At 39.0% G+C, this 15,998-nt stretch overlaps 1 protein-coding gene across 2 annotated transcripts; it reads right to left on the bottom strand.

Annotated features, from left to right (window-relative positions):
• Positions 1 to 313: 313 nt before the first annotated feature.
• On the bottom strand, positions 314 to 15,938 carry BNIP2 (BCL2 interacting protein 2). Of its 2 annotated transcripts, XM_069867229.1 has the most exons (12): positions 15,844 to 15,938; positions 14,019 to 14,212; positions 13,422 to 13,552; positions 12,602 to 12,669; positions 11,467 to 11,634; positions 10,023 to 10,199; positions 9,296 to 9,398; positions 8,929 to 9,060; positions 8,288 to 8,374; positions 8,057 to 8,155; positions 6,583 to 6,618; positions 314 to 4,547 (listed from the first exon to the last, which is right to left on the bottom strand). In XM_069867229.1, exons 3-12 carry the CDS (start codon positions 13,469 to 13,471, stop codon positions 4,499 to 4,501), a joined length of 969 nt encoding a protein of 322 aa, XP_069723330.1. In that variant the 5' UTR covers positions 13,472 to 13,552; positions 14,019 to 14,212; positions 15,844 to 15,938; the 3' UTR covers positions 314 to 4,498. The 2 variants fall into 2 exon arrangements, with proteins under 2 accessions (XP_069723330.1, XP_069723331.1); XM_069867230.1 differs by lacking the exon at positions 6,583 to 6,618.
• Positions 15,939 to 15,998: the final 60 nt, after the last annotated feature.

Below are 15,998 nucleotides of genomic sequence, written 5' to 3' on the forward strand. Positions count from 1 at the left end.
TTACATATCTCAAGGAGCAGTCGAGGTGGCTGTAGTGCTGCGTTTAGGTTTTGAGTGTTCAAATAACCAAAATCTGTGCCCTCTGTAAGCCCAGAGCTTAACCCCTCCTCCTTTGACATTAGAAAGTACCAAAAGCCTTTCAACTATTCAACTCAAAACTATGGTTTTTTTAAACCTCATAATGGCTACTGAACTTTAAGAACTGATTTAAAGTTCATGTTTAACTATAAGAGGGAGTGGGTGATGCATACAATCCCTAAAGTTTCTTGTATTATTAATGTGTTCCTTAGCAGTAAAAGAAATCATTCAGAGATTTTCCAAAGGTATTCATTGCATACAGCGTTTATTTATTCCCCTCATTAAAACGGTTCCCATCAGTGTTAACAGCTAGCACATTCAGAGATGTGTTTATCAGGTTACTCCACGACATCTTGGAACGCAAACGGAAGCTCATTTAAAAGAAAGGATCATAGCATTCTTGAGAGGTAGGTGAAGAGTTTTGCACTTTCATAGTTTAATATTAAGAGGGCAAAGAAAAATAGTCGCATCTGTGAAAAATAATAGTCAATTTAAGCCAGTTACAGCATCTGTTCTCCACAACCTGTGTTTTTGCATGACTACTGCAGCTCCCCTCTGCTGAACGCTGCCCATGTCCCACATCACCCATAGTATCAGTAAATTGTAACAACACACCATGTCTTAACTTTTCTGTCTCCCTGGTACCCACCTACTCAGGCTCCTCTGGGAGGGTAAAACATCCATCTTCCATGAACAGATTTTTATAATTATTAACCTGAAATGCCACATCATAAATATTAACTAGCAGCTGAGCAAGGTAGCATAAGGAGCAGTAAGATATGGACTTAACTTTCTGAAAACACTTCAGTAGCTTCTCCCGAGATACTTTTAGTACTGAAAAAAAAAAAACAAACGTATGTTTAAACCAATGTAATCTGGGCAGTTCAGATTGGGAGAAAACCCCAAACTAGTTGAGCAAAGAATGACTTGAATTTTAATTATCTCAGTCATTGCCTGAAGGGAATGATGAAAAACTGTAACACAACTGCACTCTCTTCACAAATTTCTTTTTTATCCGTTAGCTCAATAAAGGGAACAAGTAAGGGAAACAACATAGATCAACTTACAATTTTGCAGCTTGGAATGCTGCAAAATCTGTCTTTCAGAGTACGAATATTTAAATATTCCTTATCTTTCAGAGTGCTACTCTGACTAAAACCAGGTGTCCTTAAAGAGTGTACATAAAGCACTTATTTCAAGCATCTCAACAACCGCTTGGTGAAACAAATCCTCTAGAGAATGACCTGCATCCACAAGGATTGAGAAAGAATTTTCACTGAAAGCTTTATAAGACTTCTGCAATTACCAAAAGCACGCGAGCCCTTATCCCCCTCCCTTCCGTTCCTCATAGGGGACTTTTCTGAGGGAGACTGGAAGGACTAGGGAAGTTAAGTCATCTCCAAAGAGAACAGCTTTTCATAAGAGATACATTTAAGCCATCTTTCTACATAATAAATACGGTATGATACACAGATGAAAAACTGACACTGAAGAAACACGCTTCTCACTAGGAAACCTTTGTGACAGATTTAGTTTATAAAGTGCCCATTCGCCGTGCAGTTCCATTGCTTTGTTCGCTATCGACGTTTCCGTAAACAACATCACAGGCACGTGGCCAGGCAGCAAGGCCACCTTCTCTTCCCTATGACACACTTCAAGGTCATTTCATAAAACATTCCACTGCCACCAACCTGTCCTCTAATCCTCAAGTCTGACGCAAAGTAAGTGTTGAAAGGATTTAAGCTGCCATTAGGAGCATTAAAGTGTATGACGCAACAAATTTGCTTATCAAATACAGGCTATGTACTAATGGTGAGCAATTCAGAACATAATTATCGTTTCTCAGTACAAAGTTTCTCACAGATTGCATTGTTACGAACAATGTTACATATTATTCTAACTAGTTATAAGTTTTTTGGAACCAAAAGTCTCCATTTTCACATGCCAGAATCTTGAAGACTTCAATCTGCTTCAGCACTAAATCCTGCTACATCCCTCTCTCTCCATTACTTCCCCATAGAACATGGCTTTGCCGTACTACACGGAAGGTCAAGAACATTCAAGCAATCTGGTGTCTACTCACATCAGGCTTTAACGGCGCTTGCTTCAAAGTATCTTTGCCACTTCTGAACACTTATACAGCTGTAGAAATAAAAAGTCTCACAACTGCACACAGAGAAGGCCACTGGGCCAAACATCTCAATTTCAGTTGTGCACAGTAATAACAAAATAACTAATGACTTATTACCACAAACATATATGCATATAAATGAGCTAATGAAACCTCCAAATTAAAGGTAAATTAGTGAGTCATTACATTATCTTTCCTTGTCAGAGTTCAAACTGTATTCTAGCCACATAAATTTTACTCTTAGAAGGAAGTGCCACTGAAAGGTAAATTCCCTATGATACTGTATCTTATCACAAAGTGATCTGGATTTTGAAATAACTTTTATTGATGTATGACATTCCAGCTTTTCATGGTTTTAAATATTAAAATATATTAAATTATTTTCTAGATTAAAAAAAAAAGATGTTTGACAAAAAGTTATCTATGAGTTCAAGATAACTCTGGGGCCTCTTTGCTTTTTCTAAACATCTATCACATCATTAAATGAGCTGCAAAAGGTCCAAGGGTAATAATGCTTTAGTACACTTGTTTCTCAAGCTGCGTTATCTTTAGGGTTAGAAGAACTGTTGTGCTGTATATTTATTCACAAAAACCTTCACTAGAGAAATAAACTGTTAGGAAAGACAGTAACAATCCCCTCACTTGATAAACGTGGTCTACACAGAGGACTGGCTACTCTATACTGCACACATAGGAAGCCATGGGACATACAGAACTACAATCCTTCCACTAAGAATTTGATTTCACTGAGAAAAATACTTTTTTTAATTAGGAAAAATTTGAAATGAGATGATCAGAATGCATAGTATCTAGCTGAGGACCCACATAGGACCAGTAGGAATGAGGAAGGCTTATGGGTTTGCACACTCATACATGCTGCCCTGTGAAAGTATCGTAAGCAAACAGGTTGGAAGCGTCCAATTCACTGACTAGAACTTAGCATTATTCTGGGTCAACATCAAAACTTTCACAGGAGATAAGAGAGCCCCAAAGAAACCGTTCACGTTTGTGTTCTGCTTTCAGAGCAAGATCCAAACCTGATCAAACGGATGCAACACAACTTGAAATTTGCATTGCCTGTTGAAAGAGAACATCCTGTATATGGATCTCTACAACTGTGATATGGATGCTAGTGTAACAAAAGTGCCTAGATCTTGAGATGAAAGTCTCTGAATTGCAGAGCAGCTCGCAGAGACATGGGCTATTTGCCGTCTTCTGGACACGTACATGCTCTCAGTGTCTATGCATGTATCATTAGAGACAGTCGATTAATTGTTAATTGGTAACAAGTCATAACCATGAAAATAGCTTGACTGCTGTCTGCAGCTGTCAAGCAGTAATCTGGTTGAATGCAACCTTGTGGATTTTCTTTTTTTTTTTTTTTTTAAATAAAAGAACTGTGTAGGGTATCTATGTAACTCCCAAGCTTTACTGAGTATGAACAGTTTCCTCCTGGTGACAGTCACTATTCATTTGGGAAGAACTGCAACAAACTCATTTCCTACCGGTAGCCGAGATAGATTCTGCTTCAGTAAACCAAGACTCAGTTCACAACCTAAATTGAGAAACTGCTATCTTACTACTCATTCAAACAGTTCAGCTTCTGTGTGGCTTAGGCTTAAGCCTTCTGGCCTAAAGACTGAAGTTCAAAGAACTGCAATTCTGCGTTCTGAAAAAACGGCCTAGAAGACACCAAAGCTCAAGCTCACTCTAGTGAGGTAAAGGAGTACTGCTTGTACTAGGCATGTGAACAAAAATAAGGATCTCCACACTTGTGAAAGAGTATGTTATGTGATTGTTAACATCCAAGCAAATTAAGGTTTTTGTGACAATGAAGAAATGCACTTGACCATTTACAGCAAAACAGATTTATACAATAACAGTAAGTAACTTACGGCCTTATCTACCTGCAAATGAATTCCTTCAGCAGGTACACACAACATATTGCTCAGTCATAAAAATATATATTATCTCTTTCCTTTAACATTTAGGTATATAAATATTTTACTGAAGAACATGCATGATTTAGATGAACAATTGGAAGAACATCCTCTGAAAATATAGGGTTCTTTGACATTTAGCAGTACAAAATGATTACATAAACACAGCTATTAAAGTCAAGACAAACCAATACAGCAGTAAGCAGTCCATCGTGTGCTAATCCAAAGAAGTTAAGCACCTTTTGCAACAGGTTATATAATATGTACATACACAGAGAATGCATTGTAAATGGAGCAAAAATAGCATCATTTCATCTGCATATTCTTCAGTCTTGTTTGGACTCAAAACTCACTGCTCACTCTTCTGCTCTTGTTTTCCATTCAGCTCTTGGTCAACTCTGCTTAGCAAAGAAAGCAGTAAAATTACAATTATGTTGAGGGTTAGTTTAATTTGATAGCTCATATATTAAGCAAAACCTAGTTATCTTAACAGGAAAGCACAAGGCTTTTACATGGAAAACGTTTTAGTAATAAATATTGAGATTTTTATTGAATGCAGTCACAATGCTTTAGAAAATAAAAGAAAACAAAACCAAAAACGAATTTCCTACCTCCCCGTAGAAATTAATTAAAATTGTTAAGAAAGCATTTAAATATGCTATAGCATTCAAGAGGAAGCATTTGAAAAGTGTAAGTGAAGCCTGACTTCCTGAAGAAGAAAGCAAGTTCTGTGTTTTTATTAACAAACGCAAGCAGGAATAGAAGTGTTCAGGTAACATGACAACACCATCAAGCACTACTAGTTTGATGAATTCATACATTGCAGAATAAGCACAGAATTATCTTTAACATTACAAAAATGAAGCCTGAAAGGTAATAGTGCTAGTTGCATTAACAGAGGTGAAGTGGCTACTTAACTGCAGTACTATTTCAATGAAATGCTAAGGCTCTTGTAATCACCCAGGAAAAAATCAGCACCTGCCTGCTAAAATGTTGTTTGTGGGTTTGGTTTTATTCTTCATCTCTGCCTTGGGACTGGCAAACAAAATGTTTCTTTTCAGAAACCAGTGGATGGTTAACAGTCTTGCACAAGATGTACTTTTCCTCTTTACAATAAGAACAAGATACAGTTTTAACTATATCTTCTGGAAAACAAGTTTTGCATTAATTTTAAAACAAATAGCAGTTATGAGTTGAGAGAGGCTAAGGCCAAGTTTGTCTTCTAACAACCTAATTGTCTAACCTACCTGCCCAGTCTCAAAATACAACTAGCCGGTTCTGCAAAATGATCAGAACGACAGCTTTTCTGGGCCATGAACCCACAGAAGGTGGAAGCAAGGTTGGGTTTTTTTGCAGCTGTAGAACTGAAGCTAGTATGTAAGGATCCAATAGGTCTGGACCAGTGTTTAGAAGAAAATACCTGTCAAATACCTGTTCACCTGCACAGTACGCAGCTGCAACCCAGCCCCGTCCTCAGTGCAGTATCTCAGGAAAGCGTGTTTTGACATAACTTACAGGAGTAATAGCAGAAAGTATAAGAAATCATGGTAAACTAATCAAGCAAGCTATGCATAAACACAGCTGACATAAATCACTAGCTCCACCCTCTGCTTTCAGAAGGAATTTAAATTCCCTCTATTTTAATCTCTCAGCATTCCTCTCCATGTCCACTACCCGACTTAAGATAGTGAACTTCCCTCAGTGGTTATGCACACAGAGGAAGAGTAATAAAAAAATAGCAAAGTGAGTAGCAAAAACTTTCAGTACATCTGTTAGTGACAGAGTGAAAAAATAATGTATCCATTAAAAAAAAATTTCATCAGCTGCTGGAATAGCTTTAACAGTAGCAGGAAACTGAAAATGAATAAAATGGAAGTCCAGTGTTTATTAGCAAGGAACATAGGCACTGCAAATACAAACAGCACTAAAAATGCTAACTTAGACTGCATCTGTGCAAGTTAATGACTATAAAGGTAGTGAATAGCAAAAAATACAAAACATTATTCAATATCAGAACTTCTTCCAGAGCTGCATCTCTGCCGATGCATAGTTACAGCTTAGCACCTAAAACCAGCTCTTCTCCCCTTCAGACATCACTTCTTGTTAGAAACTGTGAAACTTGACCTAAACAATTCACACAGAAGCACTAATTTTGCCTCTTGAAGATTCAGTTGAGAATCCATGTATCCCCTTAAAAATGAGCATCGCACATAATAGAGTGATAAATATCTGTCTGAACACTCAGGATGCGTTTCTTTAGTTGATATACTATACTTCCAGGCAGTATAGTTACTTTCATACATGAAAACATAGTCACTAGTGCATGTTTATATTTACAAATGCTTATTCCTTTATGCAAGCCAGTCAACTGGGAGTTAGTTGCAGTGCAAACAGTCTTATCTAGATGCAACCCTAATCAAAATGTGAATATACCTTTTCAGTTTCTTTCTAAATTTTTCTTCTTCATACCTTGGTGAGGAAAAGTTTGATTTCAGTAAATATAACACGTGAAGGCCAAATTCAACACAAGCTGCAAACTGGTATTAGGGTCAATACAGTTCGTAGAAACATACCAAAGTTTTGAAAGTGATATAATTAAGAAAAAAAAATATATTGTAACGCCAACATTTATAAGCAGTAAACAAGAACCATTTAGTTACTATGACACAAAGTTCAATTTCAATACAACTCCTTGTACACTATTAACATCTATCACTAAAATTTAGTCTGTATTCACAGTTTGAAGCCAGATCTAATCCTCCACAGAAGTCTGAGAATGAACTCCTAAAATCAACCAAGTTCAGCCTTTGCAGAGCAATTAAAGGTTAATCAACACAGAAAGGAGTCTTTCAAGACTTATTTAAGGACAATCTGGATATTCTCAACACATGCTTCAAAAGCCCCAGCAAAAAAAGTACTCTAAAGATAGCACAAGGCTGCCTCAGTGTTGTCATGTGTTTCCTCCCTGCGCCAAGAAAACTGTTTTCTCTACTTTATAAAAAGTTAAATTGTGCAACTGATACTGGCTGAATGTTTACTGCAATAACTGGCCATTTGCAGAGCTGAGGCAGGATTTGTGGCTGTGCCCTTCTGCCCACGCAGTAAGACTATGCCATCTTCCCACGCTGTGATCACCTACTGCAATGCACGCTCCGTAGTTTTATGTTACACCCTCTAATAGGCTGATCAGTTTATTATCAGAACAATTAGTTTCTTCATCTGGCTTTAAGATCCAGATTTGCAGTTTCTACTCTACTACTGCACCCACAAATGCTGCTGACAAAAGTATCATCCTCATATTTGACAGCAGAGCTGTGCTGACATTAAAATGGATATATGTATCTGGAGGGAAGGATAAAACCAAAGACACTGATGCTGCCATTACCTCCTCACCAAAGTAGTTTTAGAACTGTTACAGGTTGGGATTTAGCATTGTTCCACCACAGCTCCTCTTTTATATTAAATCACAACCCAAGTGATATTTCACCACTTAATTGTTCCACATGTTAGCATGAGTGATGAAGATACTATAAATAACAACAGTATCAACATGCCCAGAATTTCTTACTCACAAGCCAGTTAAGAATACTAAGAACTGGTTGCTAGAACAACCAGAAGGAGGTATTTTCTCTAGAAGACTAACTAATACCCATAACTTTGTAATTATATAAGGCACTATCTGTGAAAATCCCTGTACATTAATATTTTGACTATCCAAGCTACAGCATACCAAAATGTAGTTAGCAGTATGGTCAAACATGGATACTCCTCCTGGAGACGGCAGCGATCTGAGCTGAATTACATTTTATTAAATGCGAAGTATTAAATTCCAACCAATCACTGAATACAACATATACCAATTCTAAAACATAATCAGTGCAGAACATGTTTGAATAATAAGACGTACTGTTTTATGCATTCTGGGATGCCAACATATTCCATGGGGACGAGCTCGGCTAGTTCTGCCAGGGTAAAGACATACCTGATTTTTTGGCTGAATTTTGAGCTGTGGAAGAACAAATGCAGGGCACAGTTACAACTTAATTTTTCAGTAGGTCAATATTAAAACCTTTTTTTGAAGTTTACTTTAAACAGTTGCTGGAATTATTTCAAAAAGAAATAGCTTCCAGAGTATTACCTAATAAAAGGTTTTGTGATGGCCAGGAGTGTTCTGATGAACCAAGAAGGATGGACTATGATTAATGATTTCAGATTTTTCCTCAACCTGAAGAATTCAAACAGCAGACATAATTATTGAACAAAGAAGCAGCATGACAGCAAGGGTTGCATGACTGTCATATAAATCTAGTATTCTGACATTCTATTATTACCATCTGTCACAAGAAAAAAAATATCACACAACTATATAGTCCAAATTTAACATCTAAGTAGTATCAGTTTGACAACAATGACAAGGAAGTAACATTCCACGAGAAGCTTATCTGAATCTTCTTACACAACTACTGAAGTGGTTCATGAAGGACCCTCCTTATTACCTTGTGTTAATACACCGAAGATTTAAGGATCTTCTACATGGTAACAATATTTAGTATTCTAACACCACTATTTTGACTAACAAGACCCCAAAATAACAAAAATTCCAGGCATACCTGTAGCGTTATTCCACATCGTGTAGCTGAGGAAGCGGTTTTCAATATACCAAGCAATTTGCTTACTTAAATGTCTACCAACAGACACCGTATTAAACGGCAGTTTCTCCTAAGCCCTCGTATCACTGAGCATGCGAACACTGTAAGAAAACACTACAGAGCTGCTTACCTTCTATCGATTTGCTGATAACATTTCCTAAGCCAGCCTAAACTCGGCATTTTTCTCCGTGTTGTTGCACCATTCAGGTAAACTATCATATAGTTCTCTGCTACTAACATTTCTAAAGTGCCAATTACATACCTGCAGAGACAAGCAAAGAAAATTTGCAGGTGATCTGGGATATTAAGGTAACAGTAGTGCTCAAATTTTTAAAACACAGTTGGCAATAATATTGAGCAACATAATAATTTTTTTCCTTCCCCTGGAAGCAGATGTAGTTGCTTTTCTATTTACTACTTCAGCCTCATCTCAAATATAAAAAGCTTCATTAAAAAGAGAAAGACATAATTGCCCTTACATTAAAATGATGACTTACTTAAATAGATTGTCCATTAGGTATCTGTAGTTAGGCTGGCTGCTTTCAGGCATAAAGCAAACTGCAAACACAACAATGGCATTCAACCCATCACCATAATAACCTAAACACAAAGAAAAAAGCAGCAGTAGTGACGAAGGTGACTATACATTGACTACAATAAGCTTTTCCATTATTGACTTGAAAGAGATTTACAAACCTCCATTCAATATAGACAGACATACAGTTACAGAAAACCCAAAATTGCTTTTTCAAGTTTGTCTACTTCTAAAGAAATAGCTGAAGTTGATGTAAATCAAATGCTGTACCTACAATCAACATCTCACTATAGAATCAGTATATTTAACAACATTTTTCATCGTCAACACTCCTTCCAGCCTACACTCCACAGACTGTGGAAGAGTCATTAAATTCATTTATGCCTTAGTAGATCTACAGTTAATGCTGTCAACATTTTAAACCCGAAAAAAGTATATTGGTATAAATGACACGGTAGAATAGATAAGAACATAATTTCATATGTGCATGTTAGCAGCTTGATCTGAACATGTGTACATTTTGCAACTTGAGTTTAATACAGAAAAAATATTAGATCAACCATACGCCTCAATACCACAACAAATGAATAATCACAAGTCTTTATGCCCAAACCCTTCCTGTGCCACCCCAACTCAGCTTAAAGAAGCAGTTTCTCAGCAGATCCCCTCAGCACAACACTAATCCTTACCACCATGACTGATAACTTTTTTATATGGTTCAATTGCCTTCATGTCCACCCTATGGTCCTGTTCTCCAATCCTAAACATTCGCCACCGCCGACCATTATCCTTCTCCTCTGCCACAGTGTATTCAGTAAGTGATCCTTTCCTAATTACATCAGTAGTTTTTGGTTTTGGAAGATCATCTGCCAAAGTTAAAACACGTTCAAGATCGATTATGAATACTACATACGGTGACAATCAATTACAACACGGGTTAACCACTTTGCTATTTAACCTCTTCTAATATTCTTTAGACAATCAGACATATCAGCTAACTCGGTCATTACAAACTAGGATCTCATGCGTGTCACATTTTACCAAAATAGTCTATGTTGCAGTTGACTGTTGTTTGCTGTATTAAAAAAATTTTGATTCATGTAAGAAGCCCATTTAGTTGTAGGACTTCAGAACACAGACCTCGATGAATCTCACCAAAATAAACAAAGTGGTTAACTCCAATGATAATTACATGGTTTGCTTGATCACAGATTTGCATAAAAGCATGATTTAAAACATTGACAGTACCTTGCAAGCAGACATGCAGGCAAATCTATTAGAAATTAAATCTAATTCATGTGTGTGCAATCAATAGATATGAAATTTATGCTGACAGCAATCTGTAAAACAATTTTCTCCAATTAAATAATGATTCTTGACTTTGTTGCATAGACCTTACCCAAAGCGAGAAAAACCTACTGCAAGTTAGTTGTCTGTTCCCAAGACAAAGCTGTTAATTGAAACTATCCTTCCAGGAAAATGTGGGCAGCAGCATTAAAGGAAGAAAAGACAGAAACCCTTTTCAGCCACTTTTAAAAGCAAGGCACAAACATCCGGAACATTTCCTTTGCATAACTGCAAAGCTAACCCTAAATATCAATCCTTCTTCAATAAAACTATGTAAATCCCTTTACACAGGTAAACCCACACGCTCTGTTCTGAAAACTTCACTTGCAATGTGTCTTCAGCTTTTGAAAAAAACCCAAACCCACCTTATTCTACAGAGTGTTTCCACCTCCATTTATAAGCTGTTTTGAATGAAGAATAGGTAGTGTTTCATATGTAACAGTGAAAAAAGCTTCCTGTTTCCTCAGGAATTAAAATTATTTTATTTTCATAATAAAAATAATAATAATTGAGTTTACATGTTTACTTATTAGAGAGACATTAAGTTAGGAAGTTCACAGAAGTTAGACTCCAACTATTTGAACAGCAAAACAGTTCTTGGCTTACATAAAAAGGGCCTTACAAGATAATTAAAATGCAAGTTTAAAACTTGTGCTTTAACTCCATTTATACTTTTCCTCTCGCAATACTCAGTTGTAGTTATTTCCCATCTGAAAAGCTGTTGGCCTGCACATGTGAAAAAAAGAAATACTTTAGGGCACCAGACAAAAGTAAACGAATACTTACCTTCCCATTCAAACTCATTGCTGTTTTCTGAAGGAGTATCTATGTCATCCAAATCAATCTCTCCACTCTCATCCAAGTCATCAGACAAAACAGATTCCTCACTGCAATCCAAAGTTAAGCTAATATCTGGAGTCATTAGTTTCTTCTTCACTTTGGTTCCATTAACCTCTGCATTTAAAAAAAAAGCAAATTATTTATTTTCAAAGCTGAAGCAAATTTATATAGGTCAGGACAGGAGAGCACAACGCTTTCCCAGAACAAACTGTAAGTTAATGCCCATAATTTAAACGGTGTATCTTCAGAATAAGAATTAAACACAAGGTGAAAAGAACAGCACCTGGAGGTCACAGTCCTCAAGCCCACGAGACAGTACGTTACCTGATGCACACACACTATGATCACAGTGGTAAACCACTATACTCCACACAGAGGAAGTTTTTCTTCTGACATGCTGACGCCACCTAAGCAACTATTCCCTGCACCAGCTCTACCAACGGGTACCAGAGTTGTTCTAGGTATTATACTCTTAAGTCCTGCAAATAACACAATAGGTCGATGCCCCAACCCCTGTTTCTGCTAGGTAACTGTAACATGATAACCACCTCTGATGAAATAGAAAAATAACATACAAGCTGCAAAAAGAAGCAATAGAAATGCCACAACTAAAGCAGATAAACAAGACCCCCAAAATTTTAAAATTTAAAAAACCCCACATCTGTATTATTTCCCCTCTGACCATTAGCAGAGGCAATGTTCTTAAAAGGCCACAAAGCTCTGAAATTTAGAGCAAAACTTCAGTAAGTCCTAACTGATGCACAGACGCCAAATAACGAACCAAGACTTTAAGACAGGTCAGGTAGCAAGTACAGCAACTCACTTTTGTCCAGCAATACCTGGATAGCTCTGTCCACAAGGAGGATTAAAAGTCTCATATTTTATCCCCAAAACCCTCTTCTTTCTATAGAAATGTTTACAATACTCTTCACACACAAAAATGGCACTTAGAATGCTGTTTCCTCAAGCCCAACTCAAAAACCCCCAACCCAAAGAATAAAACACCCCCAAAAATTACATAGCTTTAAAACAACTCTCTAAGTAGGAAGCAGTCAGCTTGACTGGAGGGGAATGTTCTTACCAGCTCCACTTTCTGTTGCAGCTGCAGCTAATATATCTGATTCAACAGGATCATCCTCTGGCAGAGGCCTGGTACACAAAGCAGAAACTATCATTACAAAAACGTGTTGTTTTTTGTTCTTTTTTTTAAACAGCCAGCTAAATGCCAAATATTTAGACTTACACATCACTGAAAAACTACTGTGGGACAGTACCAAACTGAATTTATTTATAGCCCAAGCTCAAGATTTCAGTAAACAAAGCTCCAAAGTAGCAGAAAATTCCTTTACAGCATTCAAGCAACCATCTGCTGGTGTGACAAATGCTAAAATACCAGTTGCTACTAGTGTGTGTCATCCTTAAGAAACCTTGTCATATTTTTGGCTTGAGAAAATTTGCCATTAAATACATTACAGAGTGGTTTTGTCATGTTGCTACAGAATTCCCCTTAAGTTAGCTGGTTTAGTTTCTCTGTAGGTCTATGCAACACCAGTGTCAGAAATACTGCTTAAGGAAATATTTGGGTGTTCAGACACCGGTAATATGTGCACAACGTAGTTGCAAAAGGTAACCCCAGAAAACAAAACAAAGCCAAGCTTACAAATTTTCACTTTGGTAACACTTGAAACTTCAACTATGGCATTCCTGTATTACTTAACTTACAAATATGAAGTGATCTCTTTCCAGACCCTAAAGAAACATGCCCTAAAGAAACGTGACTATACTGATGGAAATCACTGCAAGATTATCATTGTGCGTTAGTTCACCGGGAAGACATAGGTAGCTTATTCTTTATGTTATGTATTTGAGTTGAATTAGTTTAAAAAAAAATAACTTTAAACCTTGGAAAATCTTCATCCTGCCATTCTTCCTTAAACTCAACTCCTTCCATCCTGCAGCCAACTTGAATTGCTAATAGAGACTCCTGATCAGCCAGAACCTCTTGTCTTCAGGACAGCGGGCTAAAAAGGAGCTGCAGGAACACGACAGAAGATGCTAGTTCAACACTACTGTGATTGACTATCACTATCACCAAGCTGAGGTATTATGCAGGGGAAAAAAACACAGGGAAAAGTTTATGGTTTATCTCCTTTCTTCCTCCCCCCGCCCAAAATTCTTTATGGAATTGTTTATTATACAACGATTTAGGCTGGAAGGGACCTCATGTAGTCCAATGCCCTGCTCAAGCACGATCAACTAATCAGTCAAGATCAAGGCCCTGACCAACCTGATCTATCAGCTGGGATTACACCAGTTCACTCCAACCTGTAAGAAACCTGACATCTCTCTAGATTTTAGAGGAGACATTGAATAAGTGTATATTTTGAGAAAACATACCCCGACGGTCAGATCTAAAATACAACCCAGGTCTTAGAAAAAAAGAGAGCACCATGCACTTCAAAGATAACTATTCCAGAAAGTGTTTTCAGACAACTTACCCTGTGATGTGCAAGTCAAGCTGTGTTTTTTCTGGCTCACCCATCACCAGCAACAAGGAATCCCCAATAATGGAACATAATAAACCATTCAATTCCAACTATATGCTTGGACTTGATCCCGTGAGTCTTTTCCAATCTAGTGATTCTGCTGACATACAAGTCCAAGTCTGTTGAAGCTCTTGGCTGCGGTAGCTCTAGAGATTGGCAGAAACAGGTAAACGTATCAATCAAGACGTTAAGAAAAACAACACTAACCAAAACAGGAAACAGCACAATACCTTATACCCTCAAGAGAATACAAAGTTTACAATCAGTATAGAACCCATCATTTGATGCAAAAATGCAGTTTGCTGTAAACAGACACTAAACTTAAAAGAAAACCTAAACCGATGGCTTTATTCTTAAAGGATAGATGAAAAAATAAAAAAACCTGACATTAAAAAAAGAACACACCACAAACCAAACTTATGACTGTGCTGGTGGCTCTAAGATGCTACTCTTGAGCTCACCTGCAGCGTGTTCACAATACAGTCCCCACAAGACAGCTTAAAGTAGGGGTTAAGTGAATTCCAAGTTCCAGGCAGTAAAGAGGTGCCTCTAAAAGTATTTACATGTTTGATTTTCCAGCAAGCCAGAAATAAGGCGCAGATACTTTCTGGTATGTGTACCCAATACAGTACAGCTCACTGTAACTTCTACATGTTTTTATCACCCCATAGACTTTTAGAATATGGCCACACTAGCCACAACCTCAGGAAACATTTCCTGCAGCTGATGGTGGACATCCAGACTTTATCACTTCAAAGTCAGCAGAATGAGGTGATGCAGAGCCTTTAATTAACAACAAGCCATTTTTTAATCTCCTTTTAATCCCTTCTCTCGGCACCAAAGCACAGAGAAATCAGGCAGCTAAGACAAAACTTTTGAAAACACTCTTGCTTTCCTCTCTGAGGACACGCGTGTTCTATTCCTCTCCAAGGACAGCAGAGCAATAGCAGAACGTGCATTTCTCAATCACTGAGCTTCATTTAAAGGTAAACGCTAATTATCAGACAAGAGCAAGAAAGAACTTGTACCCTAGTCCTTCATAAGATTTAAATATCAAAGAATCACTAGGCTAGAAAAGACCGCTGAGATCACCCAGCCCAATCATAGCTGTCCACTACTAAACCACACCCCTAAGCATCTCACCTACCTCTCTTTTAAACACCTCCAGGGCTGCGGACTCAAGCATCTCCCTGGGCAGCTACTGCAGTGCTCGATAACCCTTTAGGTGAAGAATTTTTCCCTAATGTCTGATCTGAAGCTGCCCTGCACGGCTTGAGGCCGTTCCCTCTAGCTGAACGCCTGTCACCTGGGAAAAGAGGCCAACATCCACGTCCCGACAACCTCCTATCAGGCAGCTGTAGACAGTGATAAGGTCTCCCCTCAGCCGCCTTTCACTGGACCTAAACACCCCAGTTCCCTCAGCCGCCCCTCGTAAACTTTCTCCAGCGCCTCCGCCACTCGCACCCGAGCCCACAGAAACGATCAATCGCTGCCTGGCGTGTCGCACCAGCGGCTGGGACCGAGAAGGAACGACGACGAAAGGCACTGCAGCAGCTCCAGCCGTGACAGCAGAGGGTGCCCCCACCGGCGCGCCCGCACGGGAGAAGGCGGGGAGGCGCCTCAGCCCCCGCAGCGCGAGCGGCGGCCAGAACGCTCCCCTCCGCCGCCCGGGCCGGGCCCGAGGGAGCCGCGGGGCCGAGCCCGAGGGAGCCGGGGGCCGTGAGGCCGCGCCCGGGGGAGCCGCGGGGCCGTGTCCCGAGCGCGGCCTTGGCCTTACCTGGGGCAGCCGGGGGGCACCGGGCCGCGGCCTCTCCCGCCCCGCCGCCACCCGGAAGCGCACCCGCCACCGCCGTCACGTGACACCGCGCAGGGGGGCGGGGACCGGTCTGCGCATGCGCGCGGCGGCTCCCGCCCTTTCCCGCCCTCGGGGCG

Source organism: Phaenicophaeus curvirostris, chromosome 12 (genome assembly GCF_032191515.1).
Source record: "Phaenicophaeus curvirostris isolate KB17595 chromosome 12, BPBGC_Pcur_1.0, whole genome shotgun sequence".
NCBI lineage: Eukaryota > Metazoa > Chordata > Aves > Cuculiformes > Cuculidae > Phaenicophaeus > Phaenicophaeus curvirostris.